The sequence below is a fragment of the Candoia aspera genome, chromosome 1 (genome assembly GCF_035149785.1).
Source record: "Candoia aspera isolate rCanAsp1 chromosome 1, rCanAsp1.hap2, whole genome shotgun sequence".
In the NCBI taxonomy this organism is placed as follows: domain Eukaryota; kingdom Metazoa; phylum Chordata; class Lepidosauria; order Squamata; family Boidae; genus Candoia; species Candoia aspera.
The window spans coordinates 336,230,762-336,248,446 of record NC_086153.1 but is presented as its reverse complement, the minus strand read 5'-3'; the positions used below and the strand labels follow the sequence as shown (position 1 = coordinate 336,248,446).

General features: G+C 44.8%; 1 protein-coding gene across 1 annotated transcript in view; it reads left to right on the top strand.

Annotated features, from left to right (window-relative positions):
- Positions 1-262: 262 nt before the first annotated feature.
- Positions 263-17,685, top strand: part of APC2 (APC regulator of WNT signaling pathway 2) — a 65,599-nt gene continuing 48,176 nt past the window's right edge. The window contains exon 1 of the mRNA XM_063290852.1: positions 263-354. Coding sequence (XP_063146922.1) covers positions 301-354 — 54 coding nt within the window. The 5' untranslated portion in view covers positions 263-300. The remainder of the gene's footprint in view (positions 355-17,685) is intronic.

The window sequence follows — 17,685 nt, the reverse complement described above, 5'->3', positions numbered from 1 at the left end:
AATTGTAACTGCAGATCTCCGGTTCCGAGCTCCACGTGGTTCTAGATGCAAACAGCCCCCGAAGTCGATCATGCACGCTTGCAAAATGTAAAATATTATTTCAGATCTTTTATAGTTTATCAGATTGGCCCATCCGTGTCTGTCCTACAGCCTTGCCAATGTTGCAACCCGCCAATTGCTCCCCACCGCCCCCTGGCGCCCCGAGAGCTGCGCTGCAACACATTTCTCCTCGGAAAGCCAAGCCCATTTGGGGACGGCAGGCAGAGCCAGGGAAGGCAGGAGAAGGATGCGGTGGGCTGTATGGGTCTGCTGTGGATTCTCTCCTTTCTCCATTCCACCTTCTTTGGGGATGAGGTAAGACCCTCTCTGGATTTTGATGGGGGGGGGGTGGCTTTTGCAGACTCGACCCGACGCAGCAGGCTGAGGAGCGGGGAGAGAAAAATTGGTGCAGTTGAAGAGGGTTCTTTCCCAGCCTTCCCCCCCACGCCCCAATGCCAGCCAGTGCCAACCTGAGCAGCATATTAAACAGAGATTGACGAACCTCTCGGGGGCTGGATGTGACATGACAGGGACCCAGAGGGGGCAGAGAATAAATTAGGAGGGGGGATCCACCCTGGGGAAACCAGGCTTTGACGTTTCCATTTTTAAAGGTCCACACTGGGGTTTTGAGGACCCATGGCTGGACAAGTAGCATCGTCTCTTCCTCTTGTGTTGATTGTGCTATATAATGTGTGTGTGTGTGTGTGCACGCGCTCTGTGTGTGTGTGTGTGTATAAATTCTCCCCCTCCTGTTGTGAATGAGGGTCACACAGAGATTTCTGATTTCCTTGTCTAGTGATGGGAAGAACCACCAAGGGTGTGTGGTTGGATATTTGGGCTTGCAATTGACAATGTAAGTCTGGCAGGGAGGGGACGCTCGGTAGCAATCAATCCCAAAGCGCGCCATCTTCCCCCCATCCTCCCCTCCCCGAAGCTTAACCGGTTGGCTAAGGTTCATGGGAGATGCCACCCGGCTGAGCAAATGCTGCCCTTCAAGAGGTGGGTTGTCGAAACGCTGCCCAAGCAGGGAAAATGATGCTGTCTTGCTGGATTGCAAGCAAAACAGGTCCTCTCTCTCGTTCCTGACAGCTGGTAGCCTGGTGGTTTGGAGAGCATTGGTCAAGCAGAGCACAAAGAAGGTGGTGACCTTCCCTTGTCATTTGCTCCGTTATCTAGCATTCAGAGGTAGACTGCCCCTCCTTGAGGAGGATCCATTTAATTTCCCTGATGAACTTCATATTTTCCACAGTTTGGAATCTGGCAGCTGCTTAAAACCAAGTTAGGGGCCTTTTGGCCTCAGTGATGATGATGATGATGATGAAGAAGAAGAAGAATGATTAGCAGTTGGGCACATTGGAGACTGCCTCCTCCAACTGGGGTTGACCTGTGTGCTGGAAGCCTGCACTGACCATATCTCAGAGACAGTGTAGCTGCCTTGCCAACCTAGTAGGAAGGGAGAAATAATAATAAGGTCACCTGGATGGTTTATCAAAAACATCCCTAATGTCATGCTGTAATTTACCCTGTCTGCCTTTTTCTTGTAACGTAGTAACGTAGACTTTCTCTTTGTAATGTAGTAGGCCAAAGATATATAAGCTGGTTCTGCTTTTGCTCAGGGCTGTCCAGCCCGCTGCCAATGATTTGCCAGAAGTCCAATGTACTGTACATTGTTTTATTGTTTGCATGCTGATAAATTTATGTTGCATCTTCAAAGTGATTTGGTCGCTTTAGGTGAACCAGGTTTGGGCACAACATGTGCAAATCCCTGGGCGAAACTGTCGGCAGTGTCCCATTTCTGGGATGTGAGGAAGATTCGAGGCCCGAAAGCATTTCTCCATGACGTTCCCTGTCTTGTTTCATAGCCTCCCCTGGAGGTGGGATTGTCTCCGTCAGTAACAGCCTTCCAGAAAATAGTTAAAAACGAGCGATTGCAGAGGGCTTTAGAGCTGTGTTTCTCAACCTTGGCAACTTTAAGATGTGTGGACTTCAACTGGCTGGGGAATTCTGGGAGTTGAAGTCCACTCATCTTAGTTGCCAAGGTTGAGAAACACTGCTCTAGAGTGAACTAAAGGATTGTGTTATGTGATTTTCATTTTAAAGTTATTTAATTTTAACTTGCCAGGGATGGGTTATTGTTGTCTTTTATAATTGTTGAGAGTCACAAAAGTTGGGGCCTATAAATTTAATACTACCCAATATTCAGTATGGTTTGCACCCATGTAAAGGTATTAATACACTGCAGAGTAGGCCAGCCTCATTATCCCCCCCTCACCTTATTTGAGGGGGAGGGACTGAGATGAAGAGAAATGGTGTGATTTGAAGTGAGATATGAACGGAGGACTTTCTCGGCTAGTGCTATTCCTGGGTGGCAAATGAAAGATGCTTTCCCCCCCATGTTTGCAGTATGGCCTAAATCAACGTTTTTCAAAGTTGGCAACTAGAAGATGGGTGGGCTTCAGCTCCCAGAGTTCCCCACCCATCTTCAAACTCCCACGTTTGAAAAACACTGGCCCAGATGAATTTCTTAGTAAATTCTGCAAGGTGCTGCACATGAAAAAAATGAATAGAGAGCTCTGCCTCTCTTAAATCTGTCTGGGTGTTTGTTCATCTGCACAGGAGAGGCCATTCTGAAGATGCCCCAATGGTAGACCGTTGTTTGGGGGGGGGCGTTTGTATGAGAGAGGGGCTCGCTTTAATTTTCCTCTTGTGGAGATTGCATTGGCCCCCATCTTTGCAAAAAATGTTTTGCAAAGTTGCATCTCTTCTGGGAGACTTTGAATTGGGAATCTATTTTTGTGTGACTGTCCAGTTATGTTTTAACCTAATACCTCCTTTCAGGGTCTCTAATTAACTCTCTGGGTCTTTAATTAACTTTCTGGTCCAGCCCACAGCTGTGGCATTTTCTGCTGGTCTCCCATCCAAGTACTGATGGGCTCTGACTCTGCTTAGCTTCCATACTCAGATGCTGCCACTGCTATGACTATGTATCAGCCAGAGACGTAGCTGACTGAATGTTAATATTTACAGGACAGACTTAGGTCTCCATCTTAAACCTATTAAATCTCTACTGAATGAATCTGTGGGCCAGGTGTGATTAAGATCTGGGACTTTTGGATAAGCAGCTCAGTTCCTTAGTGAAGCGCTGCATCAGATCGCTTGAGGATGTGCTGTTTAGACAACTGGGTTTATCCCCCTCCCCCATTTACTCAGGTAACTGGCAGTCTGCTCAGCAGTTTGCAAACAGCCCTTGCGTTTATTGCACGTGGCTTCTACACACCTTTGACACCAAAGCCATCCAGGCTTTACTAAAGAGTGAAGAGCCACCAGGGGTGACCATGAGATTTTATAAAACTAGGCGGGCCTTCAATTGCACCATTGTAGCCACCATTCTGACTTTTTTGACCACTGGATGGGGCTTCAATTGCCCCAATGTGGCTGCCATCTTGACTTTTTTGACCATACCCAGCACACACCCCTTTCCCTGCCAGGTGCTTTTGAAGTGTTTTTTTATTATTATTCATTTTGTTTCTATAAAAACATATAATGCGAAATAATAATTTAAAAGAAAAAGTGACAGCGCAACAAATAAGACAACCAAAGGGAGATGGTATGCCAGAAATAGGAAGGTTTATAAATATATTTATAAGGTTTATAAATATATTTATATTTATTTATGGTATTTTAATGCTTTTATCTTTGTTGTAAACTGCCCAGAGTCCCTCCTTTGGGGGGAGACGGGCAGTGGCTGAATTTAATAAATAAATAAATAGGTACTGCAAATCACAAAGGGCACAAAGTTCATCTGGAGGTGTTGGCTGCTTCTCTGCTGGAGGTGTTTAAAGAGAGGCTAAGTGGCTGTCAAATCAGGGATGCTGATTCCTGTACTGGGGTTAGACTAGATGATCTCTGAGACCCCTTCCAATCTTTACAGCCTATAATTCTATGAAACTTCATGCTGCCTGGGGAGTGAATAGGGCTGTGCAATGCTTTGCATTCTGAAGCCAAAAGGTACGTCCCATAGCACCGATCTTTAACCCTTTCAAGCAATGGCCTGTTTTTCCTGGATTGTCTATCTGCCTCAGCAGCTGCAGGGCGAACCCAGCAAAAGGCCCGTAGAATCATCTAATCACAGAATTGTAGGGTTGGAAGGGACTTTGGAAGACTTCTAGTCCAGCCCCCTGCCCAAGCTCGATTCCAGGCATTGCAGACAGGAGCAGGGTGCAAAATAGCGCTCCAGAGCACCTTTTTGGCTTCCACGCAGAAGCACTGCCCAGCCTTAGGAAGGAAGAGCTTCCTACATCAGAAGAGGGGTGTGTGTGTGCGTGTGTGTAATTTTTATAAAAATTTTAAGAGAAAAAAAGAAAAGAACTACAAAGAAGTCGCTTCTGATTTTCTTTACCGCAGTTATAAGTCTAGATATAAATATACCTCTTACGCTGTGGTAACAAAAGTACTTTATTTTTTCTAATCATCAAAACCATAAGTGGCAAGTTCATTTTTTTTTTTCCGGTTTCACGCAAATAGTCCATAAGGGGTTTCCAGTCAGCAGTAAACATACGTACATTGGGAAGTTTTATCCTATTGACCAAAGGGCACCAGGGAGGCCTTAGCCTCACTTCTGGAGTCAGAGCGTTCCGTATTTTAAGGTAGGGGTTCCTAAACTGGAGGGAATTACCTCCAAGGGGGTAATTTGGGCATATCCTGGAGTTAATGGAGCAATTTGTAATTGCTTGTTTGTGAGTTGCGGATCGGTTTGGGACTGCTGTTGCTGAGATGCTTGTGCACCCCAACAGAGTCTGGGGGGGAGGTCGGGGGGGGAATGACATTATTTGAGACTGGGAAAGGGGGCAGTTGGGTCAGACAGTTTAAGAACCCCTGTTCTAAGGTGCAGCTATACCTAACCAATCTTGGCTGATCTCAGAAGCAAACTGAGTATTTAGGTGGTGGAGCACTTGGAGAACCCAGGCCTATAGTGGACTGGGAAGCTGAAGAAGAAAATTTCAGAAGACCAGGGCAAGCCACTCCCATGAGGTGTGGATGCTTATATTCGCCCTACAGTTGTCTTTACTCAGAAGACCATGACTCTTGTCATCTCATGGACCTCCACCAACCTAGGACTGAGTGATGCATTTCAAAAAAGGGATGGGCCTTTGATCACAGGGTTGTGGCCACCATCTTGACACTTTGGACACACACACTATCCCATGAACATCCCTGAGTGTTAGCCGTGTGAGGTAGTCCAGGCAAGAATCACCACCAGGAGTCTTAGTTCTGTCTTCTAAGCTTCCATCAACAGAATCTTGCAAGACTGAAAATATTTCTCGCCTCCTTTCCTTTTACTCTCCAGAAAACTCGGGAGGGTCCCTTCCCTTCTGAAATGCTTCCCACGCCCTCCCTCCTTCTGTGGGCTGAGATACCTTTTACATGCTGGTTGTCCAGTCTGCAGCTCTCCCTCCTGTCTCCCAAGGTCATTCTCATGTACCATCACCCTTTGTCAGACCCCAGGGAAGGATCCAGCCATTCCTACGGTGTTCTAGACCTACAGTTTTTTAAAAGATGGTGAGATCACTTGGAATGAATGACAAAATAGCACAACTCTTGCAGGACAGATGTAATATGAGCTTTCCTGTGGAGTGCCCACCAATCGCTGTTGTCCATTCTGGACAAATGGAGTCTGAGGAGGATTTCCAAATGGTCTGTGCAGTAAGGACTTAGGGCAAAGGACTTAGTCTCAAGTCTAAACCTCATAAAAGAACCCTTGCAGTTAGGGACTCCAACCTTGAGCGTCAACTAGGAGAGAAGGAAATCGGCTGATGCTGAATCAAAGAACTCATAATTCCTTGATGCTGAGTCAGGCAACTGGGTCATCCTGTATTCCAGTGTTTCTCAACCTTGGCAACTTGAAGATGTGTGGACTTCAACTCCCAGAATTCCCCAGCCAGCCATGCTGGCTGGGGAATTCTGGGAGTTGAAGTCCACACATCTTCAAGTTCTAAGGTTGAGAAACACTGTTGTATTCTTTTCATGGACTAGTAGCCTTCTCCAGGATTTTATACAAGATCTTTCTGTCTGGTGATGCTGTGGATCAAGTTTGGGATGCCTGCAAACAAAGCAGATGCATTATTAATGAGGTAGGGCCCCATTTCTAAGAAGCAGAGGAAGGTTTCCATTCTCATGGTTGTGAATAAAGTGCTTCTTTGCATAAGATGTCTTCCAGCAAGCCAGACCCTTGGCTCCCCTCGTTCCTAAGTGCCTTTCGAATTTCTCATGGGGGCCCATTAGAGATGCCCCATTGGCATCCGATTTTTAGAAATGACGGCTTGATGCAGATCTCCTCTGATCTAAAGCGGGTGGTTCTCTGGCATTGATGCCAACTAAGAATATATGACATAGCAATATTAGGCCAAGAAGATCCGGCATCGGTTAATTACACTTTTCCTGCGTGAGAATGGGAATAGCGAGACACACACACACACACACATTTATTGGTGCAGGGACAACAGTATGTCCTGAATATCAAAGTGTTAGGTTTGATATTTGAGGAAGCTGTTCACAACTGTTAAGTTCTAAAAAACAGACTTCCGGGGTTTGGAAGACACCAAAGATCGCTCTCACCAAAGATGGTTTTCACCTGCTTCCATTCTAGTTAGAGCTCTGGATAGGAATGTGAACAGGGCCGTGCGTAATCATTCAGACGTGTCTCTCATCTCAGGAACAATGGAAGGATCCAGTCTTGCCCAACGCAGAAATGCCACCGAAGCCCTTCAGGCTGATGGGGGCTGACTGGAAGGTGGCCAGGACTCATACGGAGAAGCCATGGGCATCCTTTTCTGCAAGCAGTATTTTGTGTCACTTCAATTATTTTCCTAGAGGGCACCATCTGGAAACCAACCAATGGGCCTGTTAAAAATGGCTTGCCAAGTAGCTCTGCTTCTTTATTTAAAAAAACAACAACTCAGCCCCCCTCTCTTCCTCTCTATTGTGTCTCCCTTCCCCAGAAATGGTAGACAGATCAATATTCATCCTAGCATACTTGGTTCCTCTCTTTACCTTCTCTATTCATCCTCTGAAGGTTTGCTGAATCCCATCTGCCAGTGCAGAAAAAGCCAAGCTAGGGATAAACCTGGGGTAGCAGTCAGTCTAGTTGCCATGGTGACCCTGCTCTCTCCTGATTGGGCGATGGGGCATCCTCGCCTTTCAGCATCTTGCTTTGATGTGTATGTGTGTAAAGAGCATCGCCGGGAGGGAAGGGCGATGGATTTTTCTAGTGTCCAAAATTTTATTGACCTTCCTTGCAAAAAAGTCAAACCGGGATATTTTATTTATGTATTTATGCCTTTGTTAGTTCTACTTGTATACTGCCAAATTGATATGGACTCACGGTAGGGTAGCAAACCCCCAACAGAAACATCCCTAAAGAGAGAAAATGTCCACAAAAAAGAGAAATCAAATAAAAAAACAGCCAATTGCTAATTAAATTGCCAAAATGCAACAACCACAGAATTGCATTTTGAGACAGGCGGGTGGCCATGCAAATCTTTTAAATAAATAAATAAAAACAAAGAATACAGTGATGATGATGATGTTAATAATAACGAAAAGTGATTGAAATAAAATCACAACCAAACCAAACATCAAAATGGAATAACACAATTAAAGCCATTTAAGTAAATTCGAAGTAAAGATGGCTGTAGCCAGCTTTTCCTTCAGCGCTCTTCAGAAGTGAGCTTAAGTCTTGCGCTCTTTGCTCCAGTTCCTGTGCTGCTCCAATCTGGAAGCTCTGGGGGGCTTACAGCAAACCAAGGATTAAAAGAATAAAACAATCACCAACCACCCATAACCCCCAGCCCCTCACCTCCACCTTGGGGGAAGTGCAGACTCCCACCTTGTCCCCAGACGCCCCCTTGCAGCGGCCCTTCCCTTCCCGTCCTTGCTCTGGCAGGAGCACGTGTTGCGCGCCAGAAGGCAGGCGGGGGCTGGGGGGGAGGAGACGGTGGGGGGAGAAAGCCGGGAACGGGGGGGGGGAGAAGGGGGGGCTCCAGAGGCTGCTTTGCTTGTGCTGCTTGGCTTTTCTCTTTCCCGTTCTCCTTTTATCTGCGCCCTGCCCTGGGTCTCAGATGAAATTTCAGTCAGCAGAAACTGGTAACAACAGCTTGTTTGTTGAATATCCCTGGGGGGCTGCAGGCCGCAGACAGGGAGCCCAACAGGCATGTCTTTTTTCTTTCTCCCCAATTCTCTTTCATCTTCAGATTTCTTTTCTTTTCTTTTTTCTTTTCTTTTCTTCTCTTTCCCTTTCTCTTTTTCCTTCTTTTCCTCTCCTCCTCCTCCTCCTTTTTTCTTTCCTTCTTTCTTTCCCTCCCTCCCTCCCTCCCTCTTTTTCTTTATTTCCTTCTTTCTTTCTCTTTCCTTCTTTCTTTTTCTTTCTTTCTTTCTTTCTTTCTTTCTTTCTTTCTTTCTTTCTTTCTCTTTCTTCTTTTTCCTTCTCTCTCTCTCTTTCTCCTTCCTTCTACATTTCTCTTTTTACTTTCTGCAGTCTCTCATTTCTTATTTCAATAATATCAGTATTTTTGGTTATACCTTTTCTGCTTTAGTTTTCCCTTTTTCTTTCATTGTATGCATCTGGCTTCCATTTTCAGGTACCCTTTCTACTTAGTGTGAAAAAGGGCAGCTTTTCTTTAGTTTCATCCCTGTGTGCTGTGCTTCATTAATTCGCTTTTCATTAAAAGCAGTATATCCTTTTGTATCTTTTGTAAACCCAGCTTCCAACAATTAATCGTTAATGTAATTGCATTATGTGCTTATTTTATTATTAACTGTAAACCACTTAGAATCCATTAGGGGCAAGGAAATAAAAAAAATCCACAATTAAATAAGGTAGTAGGTTGTAAATTAAAAACGGGCTAACAAAATTTAGAAATATCCAAATTTTTGTTGTTTATTCATTCAGTCGCTTCCAACTCTTCATGACTTCATGGACCAGCCCACGCCAGAGCTTCCTGTCGGTCGTCAACACCCCCAGCTCCCCCAGGGACGAGTCCGTCACCTCTAGAATATCATCCGTCCACCTTGCCCTTGGTCGGCCCCTCTTCCTTTTGCCTTCCACTCTTCCTAGCATCAGCATCTTCTCCAGGGTGTCCTGTCTTCTCATTAGGTGGCCAAAGTATTTCAGTTTTGCCTTGAATATCATTCCCTCAAGTGAGCAGTCTGGCTTAATTTCCTGGAGGATGGACTGGTTTGATCTTCTTGCAGTCTGAGGCACTCTCAGAATTTTCCTCCAACACCACAGTTCAAAAGCATCAATCTTCCTTCGCTCAGCCTTCCTTATGGTCCAGCTCTCGCAGCCATATGTTACTACGGGGAACACCATTGCTTTAACTATGCGGACCTTTGTTGTCAGTGTGATGTCTCTGCTCTTAACTATTTTATCGAGATTGGTCATTGCTCTTCTCCCAAGGATTAGGCGTCTTCTGATTTCCTGACTGCAGTCAGCATCTGCAGTAATCTTCGCACCTAGGAATACAAAGTCTTTCACTGCTTCTACATTTTCTCCCTCTATTTGCCAGTTATCAATCAAGCTGGTTGCCATAATCTTGGTTTTTTTGAGGTTTAGTTGCAAGCCAGCTTTTGCACTTTCTTCTTTCACCTTCATCATAAGGCTCCTCAGTTCCTCTTCGCTTTCAGCCATCAAAGTGGTATCATCTGCATATCTGAGATTGTTAATGTTTCTTCCAGAGATTTTAACTCCAGCCTTGGATTCCTCAAGCCCAGCATGTCGCATGATGTGTTCTGCGTACAAGTTGAATAGGTAGGGTGAGAGGATACAGCCCTGCCGTACTCCTTTCCCAATCTTAAACCAGTCCGTTGTTCCGTGGTCTGTTCTTACTGTTGCTACTTGGTCGTTATAGAGATTCTTCAGGAGGCATACAAGATGACTTGGTATCCCCATACCGCTAAGAACTTGCCACAATTTGTTATGGTCCACACAGTCAAAGGCTTTAGAATAGTCAATAAAACAGAAATAGATGTTTTTCTGAAACTCCCTGGCTTTTTCTATTATCCAGCGGATATTGGCAATTTGGTCTCTAGTTCCTCTGCCTTTTCTAAACCCAGCTTGTACATCTGGCAATTCTCGCTCCATGAATTGCTGAAGTCCACCTTGCAGGATCTTGAGCATTACCTTACTGGCATGTGAAATGAGTGCCACTGTTCGATAGTTTGAACATTCTTTAATGTTTCCCTTTTTTGGTATGGGGATGTAAGTTGATTTTTTCCAATCTGATGGCCATTCTTGTGTTTTCCAAATTTGCTGGCATATAGCATGCATTACCTTGACAGCATCATCTCGCAAGATTTTGAACAGTTCAGCTGGGATGCCGTCGTCTCCTGCTGCCTTGTTATTAGCAATGCTTCTTAAGGCCCACTCAACCTCACTCTTCAGGATGTCTGGCTCTAGCTCACTGACCACACCGTCAAAGCTATCCCCAATATTGTTATCCTTCCTATACAGGTCTTCTGTATATTCTTGCCACCTTTTCTTGATCTCTTCTTCTTCTGTTAGGTCCTTGCCATCTTTGCTTTTGATCATACCCATTTTTGCCTGGAATTTACCTCCAATGTTTCTAATTTTCTGGAAGAGGTCTCTTGTTCTTCCTATTCTATTGTCTTCTTCCACTGCCGCGCACTGCTTGTTTAAAAATAATTCCTTATCTCTTCTGGCTAACCTCTGGAATTTTGCATTTAATTGGGCATATCTCCCCCTATCGCTGTTGCCTTTTGCTTTCCTTCTTTCTTGGGCTACTTCTAGTGTCTCAGCAGACAGCCATTTTGCCTTCTTGGTTTTCTCTTTCTTTGGGATGTACTTCGTTGCCGCCTCCTGAACAATGTTGCGAACTTCTGTCCAGAGTTCTTCTGGGACCCTATCTACTAAGTCCAGTCCCTTAAATCTATTCTTCACCTCCACTGCATATTCCTGAGGAATATTAGTGAGCTCATATCTAGCTGATCTGTGGGTCTTCCCTAATCTCTTTAGTCTGATCCTAAATTGTGCAAGAAGTTCGTGATCTGAACTACAGTCAGCTCCAGGTCTTGTTTTTACCAACTGTACAGATGTCCGCCACCTTTGGCTGCAAAGGATGTAGTCAATCTGATTTCGGTGTTGTCCATCTGGTGAAGTCCATGTATAAAGCCGTCTCTTAGGTTGTTGGAAGAGAGTGTTTGTTATGCAGAGTGAGTTGTCTTGGCAAAATTCTATCAGCCTATGTCCTGCTTCATTTTGTTCTCCCAGGCCATGCTTACCTGTAATTCCAGGTGTCATTTGACTGCCCACCTTAGCATTCCAGTCTCCCGTGATGAAAATAACATCTCTTTTAGGCGTGTTGTCCAGTAGGTGCTGCAGATCCTCATAGAACTGCTCTACTTCAGCTTCTTCAGCATCTGTGGTTGGGGCGTATATTTGGATCACTGTGATGTTAGATGGCTTGCCCTGAATTCGAATTGAGATCATTCTATCGTTTTTTGGATTGTATCCAAGCACTGCTTTAGCCACTTTACTATTAATTATGAAGGCTACTCCATTTCTTCTGTCGTCCTCTTGTCCACAGTAGTAGATCTGGTGGTCATCTGATGTGAAGTGGCCCATTCCAGTCCATTTCAGTTCGCTGATGCCCAAAATGTCTATCTTGAATCTTGACATCTCCCCAATAACCACATCCAATTTGCCCTGGCTCATAGATCTTACATTCCAGGTTCCAATGGCGTGTTGATCCTTAGAACATCGGATTCGCCGTTCACCACCAGCACCGTGGCTGCTAGCCGTCCTTTCGGCTTTGAGCTAGCTGCATCATCACGTCTGGGGCTAGTTGAACTCATCCTCTGTTCCTCCCCAGTAGCATTTTGACCATCTTCCGACCTGGGGGTCTCATCTTCCGATGGTATACCGACATATCTCTGGTTGTACCGATCCATTTTGTTTTCATGGCAAGAATACTGGGGTGGGTTGCCATTACCTTCCCCAGGGATCGCATTTAGTCTGACCTCTCTGTCATGACCTTCCCGTCTTGGGTGGCCCTTCATGGTTTAGCTCATGGCATCATTGAGGTGCTCAAGCTCCAGCACCATGACAAGGTAATGATCCTTTGCTGAAGTATCCAAATTTAGTAAGATTTAATTCCTTCCTTGTCTAATTGTTCTTTATTTTTTATTTTTTGTCATATTTTTGTTTTTCACTTCCATGCTCTCTCTCCTGTAAGACAAGCATTTATTTCTCTGTTGGATGTCCTCTTGGATACCTTGTTATCCTGCCTTTCCTTCAAGAGCTCCAGGGCATGTACCTAATGCTTCTTCCAATTTTTCCCACAATAATACACCCTGCAGGGTGAGTTGGGTTGAAAGCTAAGAGACTTGCTCCAAATCACTTAAAACTGGGCCTCCCTGGTCCTGTTGTTGTTTATTCGTCCAGTCGTTCCGACTCTTCGTGACTTCATGGACCAGCCCACGCCAGAGCTTCCTGTCGGTCGTCAACACCCCCAGCTCCCCCAGGGACGAGTCCGTCACCTCTAGAATATCATCCATCCACCTTGCCTTTGGTCGGCCCCTCTTCCTTTTGCCTTCCACTCTCCCTAGCATCAGCATCTTCTCCAGGGTGTCCTGTCTTCTCATTAGGTGGCCAAAGTATTTCAGTTTTGCCTTGAATATCATTCCCTCAAGTGAGCAGTCTGGCTTTATTTCCTGGAGGATGGACTGGTTTGATCTTCTGGCAGTCCAAGGCACTCTCAGAATTTTCCTCCAACACCCTGGTCCTAACATTGACTATTATGACAACATGCCTTCTAGAGTCATGGATAATTTTGTTTGATGATGCAGCAAAACTCATAAAAGGACTCAGGTCACCTTAAAAATCAAGAATGTTATAAGGCAGAGGGCTTTTGGGGAATACTCATACCTGCTATAGTCTTGAACTGCTTTAGCTGTCATAACTGCATTTGTCTCTAAGGTGCCTAAGACCATTTTTGGTTTTTCCAATAAACCTTTGAGTAGAAGAAAGAAAGATGATGAACAACGGAATATATAGATTATTGTTCTTCCAGGCCAGTAATTCCTCCAAAACATCTGGGTTGGAAGCTAAAACCTATTTAATCTGCTCAGTGGACCCGCTTCCCAGCCAGGAATTTCATTCTCATTTCTAATCTCAGCAGAGGGAATTTGAGACTCAGATGCCCCCATTGCTGGCAGTGAAGACAGAGAGAAAATCTGGGATGCAGTTGTAATACGGATGAAACTTCAAATCTGGATGCTTCTTCAGATATGATTTTGGTAGTTTGCAAATAAGCTACCAAGCTGCATCATCTCATTCCTAGGAGGACCTTAGGGTGAGACACATTAAAGGCCACCTAGCTCAGAATTTTCTCTCTCTGTTTGTATATTTACTAAGGCTCTATGTCTGCCGAGGGAAACCATTTGCAAAACTGTGACTCATAGTGGGTGGAACTGTCTTAATTCCACAATGGGGATCTTCAGATGCAATCTCTGTACATGTAGTCCAGCCTTTCTCCACCTTTTGACCCTGGAGGAACCCTTGAAATACTTTCCAGGCCTTGGGGAACCCCTGCACATTCAGGCTCAAAGATAGGCCGGAAGTTACAAAATTATTATATTCGTTTCATGGGAAGGCCTGTATGTATGCCTTAACAGTGTTCTTAAACTAAAAATGAAGAATGCAACTTACCTCTTTAATGTGAAGTTGCCCAAATTTGAAATATTTTTTTAAATAAATCATGATCTCCCAAGGAACCCCTAGTGACCTCTTGCGGAATCCTAGGGTGCCATGGAACCCTGGCTGAGAAACACTGATGTAATCTAACAGATCTGAAGGGCACTGGAACCAGAAATGCAGGTGAGCACCACAGGATTTGACTTGAGACCACTTCTGTCCAAGGTGCTGAAATGTCAGCAGTGACCTTTGAAATCTTGGACTAGGAAAGGGGCCGTACCCAAATGAAATGCCCCCTTTTTGAGGGGCTCAAAGGACCAAAGGTAAATCTTCACTACAAATCTTAACCAAAGTGAGCAAGGCTTCCAAAATTCTCATCTCAGCTGGCCATTCTGATGACTACATGTAGCTGAGCCTTTGCAATTCTCCTTCCTCTCCAGATGTGTGAATGTCGACCATCAGAGCAGTGCTTCTCAGCCTGGGCAACTTTAAGCTGTGTGGACTTCAACTCCCAGAATTCCCCAGCCACATGAGTTTCTCCACAGTGGTCAGCCTGGCCAAGAATTCTGGGTGTTGAAGAATTGGTTATGGTTGATCTTGTAGCTAATTAGATAGAACCCACAGGAACCATGTTAGATTAGATATAGGATGCAAGTTAGGCTTGAGTAGGGATCAAAGCACATTTCACTTGGAATCTTGGTGGGAGTGAATTTGTGTGTCGGTCCTTCCTTCCAAAAAATGAGTCTCAGCAGATAGTAGAACCTGCCCAATCTTGCCAGCTCTGGGAAGCTAAGCAGGGTTGTGCCTGGCTAGCATCTGTATGAGAGACCCCCAGGGAACACCAAGGCTGTAAGCTAGTCAAGGAAGTCCAAGTCATTCCTCCTGGAAGAAGCAATGGCAAACGACTTCCAAACAGTTCCCAAGAAAACTTCATGCTTGAATCTTTCATCCATATGAATCAAGTTCAACTCAAAGGCACCTTTTCAGGCTGCGCAGTGTTGTGGACTGGAAAAAGAAACAATACTTTGGAACACATATGGGTGCAGTACTTCGGATTCAAAGGTACAAAGGTGCATTGCACGGCACATACTTAGCACCAATTGAAATCTCATTAAACTAAACACCCCTTTTCTAGCATCACACTGCAGTGGCGAAAGGTGGTTGCACTTTCCCAGAAAAAGGAACAATTGCTTCAAAGAGTTGCAGGCAGGGACTTCATGAATATCCTTGCTTTGCTAAGCACCTTTTGCCTTTGACATCCAAAAGGACAGACAACCTTTGTGTCTTAACCATTTAAGAGGGGGTGGGGGAAAAGGCTAGGGATACAAGTCCTAAATAACAGCTACATAAACTGAAGATCAATGTGTGTAAAGTTGTTTAATTGCACCAGACTCATCTACTTTTATCTGCTTTGTTCATGCCGCCGAAGGACTAGTGCAGTGTTTCTTGACCTTGGCAGCTTGAAGATGAGTGGACTTCAACTCCCAGAATTCCCCAGCCAGCATACGCTGGCTGGGGAATTCTGGGAGTTGAAGTCCACACATCTTCAAGCTGCCAAGGTCGAGAAACACTGCACTGGTGACTTAATTGCATGTTTTAAAAAATGCTGCTATTTCCTCCTTTAGAAAATGGAACTTCCAGGTGGTCTGGAAAAAGTTCACATTGGAGATTTGGAGTGAGGAGGTTGTTTAGACCAGATTTTCCAGTCACTCCTATCTTGCCTACATTCTCTGGGCCCAGTTTTAATTATTTGACTTACTTCCAGTAATTCTATATTGCTTTTCATTTGAAAATATAATGGTAGATCTCACCAGGACAATGTATTTGAAAATATAAACAGACTCAAAACAATTCAAGCAATACAAAGAAAACCAGCAATTTAAAAAATAAATAAGCAATGGTTAGAGCAGCTGAGTAAATCGAGAGAAGAATTGGGAGGAAAAAGAGGTTTTCTGTTTTTTTTTTTTTGACAAAAGCACTGCATGTGAGAGATTGGCTAACCTCCCATGGAAGTTGGTTTCCCAAGATGTGTATCATGGTGGAGGGGGCTGTTTGAATGCCTTCCCTTAGAAGAGGGGCTAAGATGGATGGTAAATATGTTGTTGTGGTTGGAATATTGCAATTTACTGTTGTGGTGGTGTGCTGCCCAGAATTGCATTTTTTAAAAAATTACTCTATTTATTAACCACATTTCTATGCCTCCTCAGTCAAAACGACTCTCAGTGGTTCACATAGAAAAAATACAATATCTAAAACAAGTCCCATCCCAAAATAAAAACACACAGCAATGTTTTGCAAGTTGGGCAGCCAATCATCAGATAAGAATAAATAAACAAGGGTCTGCTTTTCCATTTCAAGATGGATTTTATGAAGACTTCTATTAGAATGTGGATATTGCATTCGAGAAGCATCACTGCTGTTCCTGATTGTTTTATGCCTTGGGGATTGCTTAGATGGTCAGCCTCCAGAGAGAATTCCATGGAAATACTGGCATAGAAAGGAAAGTCTAATTTTATCTCAGCCTAAGCATGAACACGTGGAACTCCCTGCCACAGGAAGTAGGTAGACATCCATGGGGCGGGGGTGGAGGAAGGGAAATTAAGAGGTCCACAGAGCGGGGTTTGGGGCAGTGCATTTTCTTCCCAAACTGAGAGGGCATGGGAGGAAACAGTCTTTCCTTCCATCTTTTCCAGTATTAGACCCTTCTCTAGAGAGTAGGTCCTCAGATAATGGGTCCAAAGTAAGATTATTTGGGCCTGGTCAGTTGTGCCTTGAGTGGGAACCCCAGGCTGAACTGCTGTTCAAGTCCTGCTGGTGTTGCCTCATCGGGGCAAGAGCTGTTCCTGGGAGGGATGAACGAAGAATGCTGGAAGCTCATGCCAAGAGTAGGTATTCCCAGCAGGGTCCCCCGAGGTGTGAAGCTCATCCCAGCCAGCCAGCTAAAGCAAACGGGCACCTCTATTGGGCAGCAGTGATAGAAGAAGATGCTGGGGGCAGATGATCCCTTTAGTCATAGAATCATAGAATCATAGAATCATAGAATCATAGGGTTGGAAGGGACCTCCGAGGTCTTCTAGTCCACCCCCCTGTCCAAGGCAGGAATCCTCATACCATCTCGGACAAACAGTTGTCCAATCTTTTCTTGAAAACCTCCAGCAACGGAGCACCCACAGCTCCCGGGGGCAAGCTGTTGCACTGCTTAAGTGTTCTCACTGTCAGGAAATTCCTCCTTGTTTCCCCATTGGGTCTCCCTCTGATGAGCTTCCACCCATGGCTTCTTGTCCTACCCTCAGGTGCTATGAAGAATAAGTCGATGTTCTTGTGACAATGGCAAAGGTGTCAAGTCATACTGTGCAGGAGAAGGCAATGGTCAACCCCTTCTTGGTATTTTTACCAAGAAAGCCACACAGATAGAAAGTATAAAACCACTACTAATGTCTATCTGTGCATCTATTTTCTAAAGAGTCTTATCAACAGGGCTGGAAGGAAGGTGTTTGACCAGCTGCTCAGTGTCTCTGCTGGGGTGGTGTAACAGTCTGTGGGAATGACCTTAGGAGACAGGAGGAAGAGCCACAGGCTGGACAGCCAGCGTGTAAAAGGTATCTCAGCCCACAGAAGGAATGGGGACTGTTGGCAGATTGCTGGGAAAGCCTTTAGCCCAGGAGAGATCAGAAAAGTCACACACACCAGGCATATCTATAAAAATAATTTATTTACAGAAAGCAAAACAAAAGCAAAACATATTTAAAGGACTTGGCTCTCATTGAGAGCTACCTGGCTTGCTACATGCCGGCAGACAAGAGAAAAAGGAACTGAAACAAGTCCGGGCAGGTTCCTCCCCCCAGGTGCAATAATTAACATTCGAAAAGGGGGCAGTTGAATTCAACCTCTGCACCCGGCCAAAATGATTAGATACAATAGCACCTTAATCTGTTAGT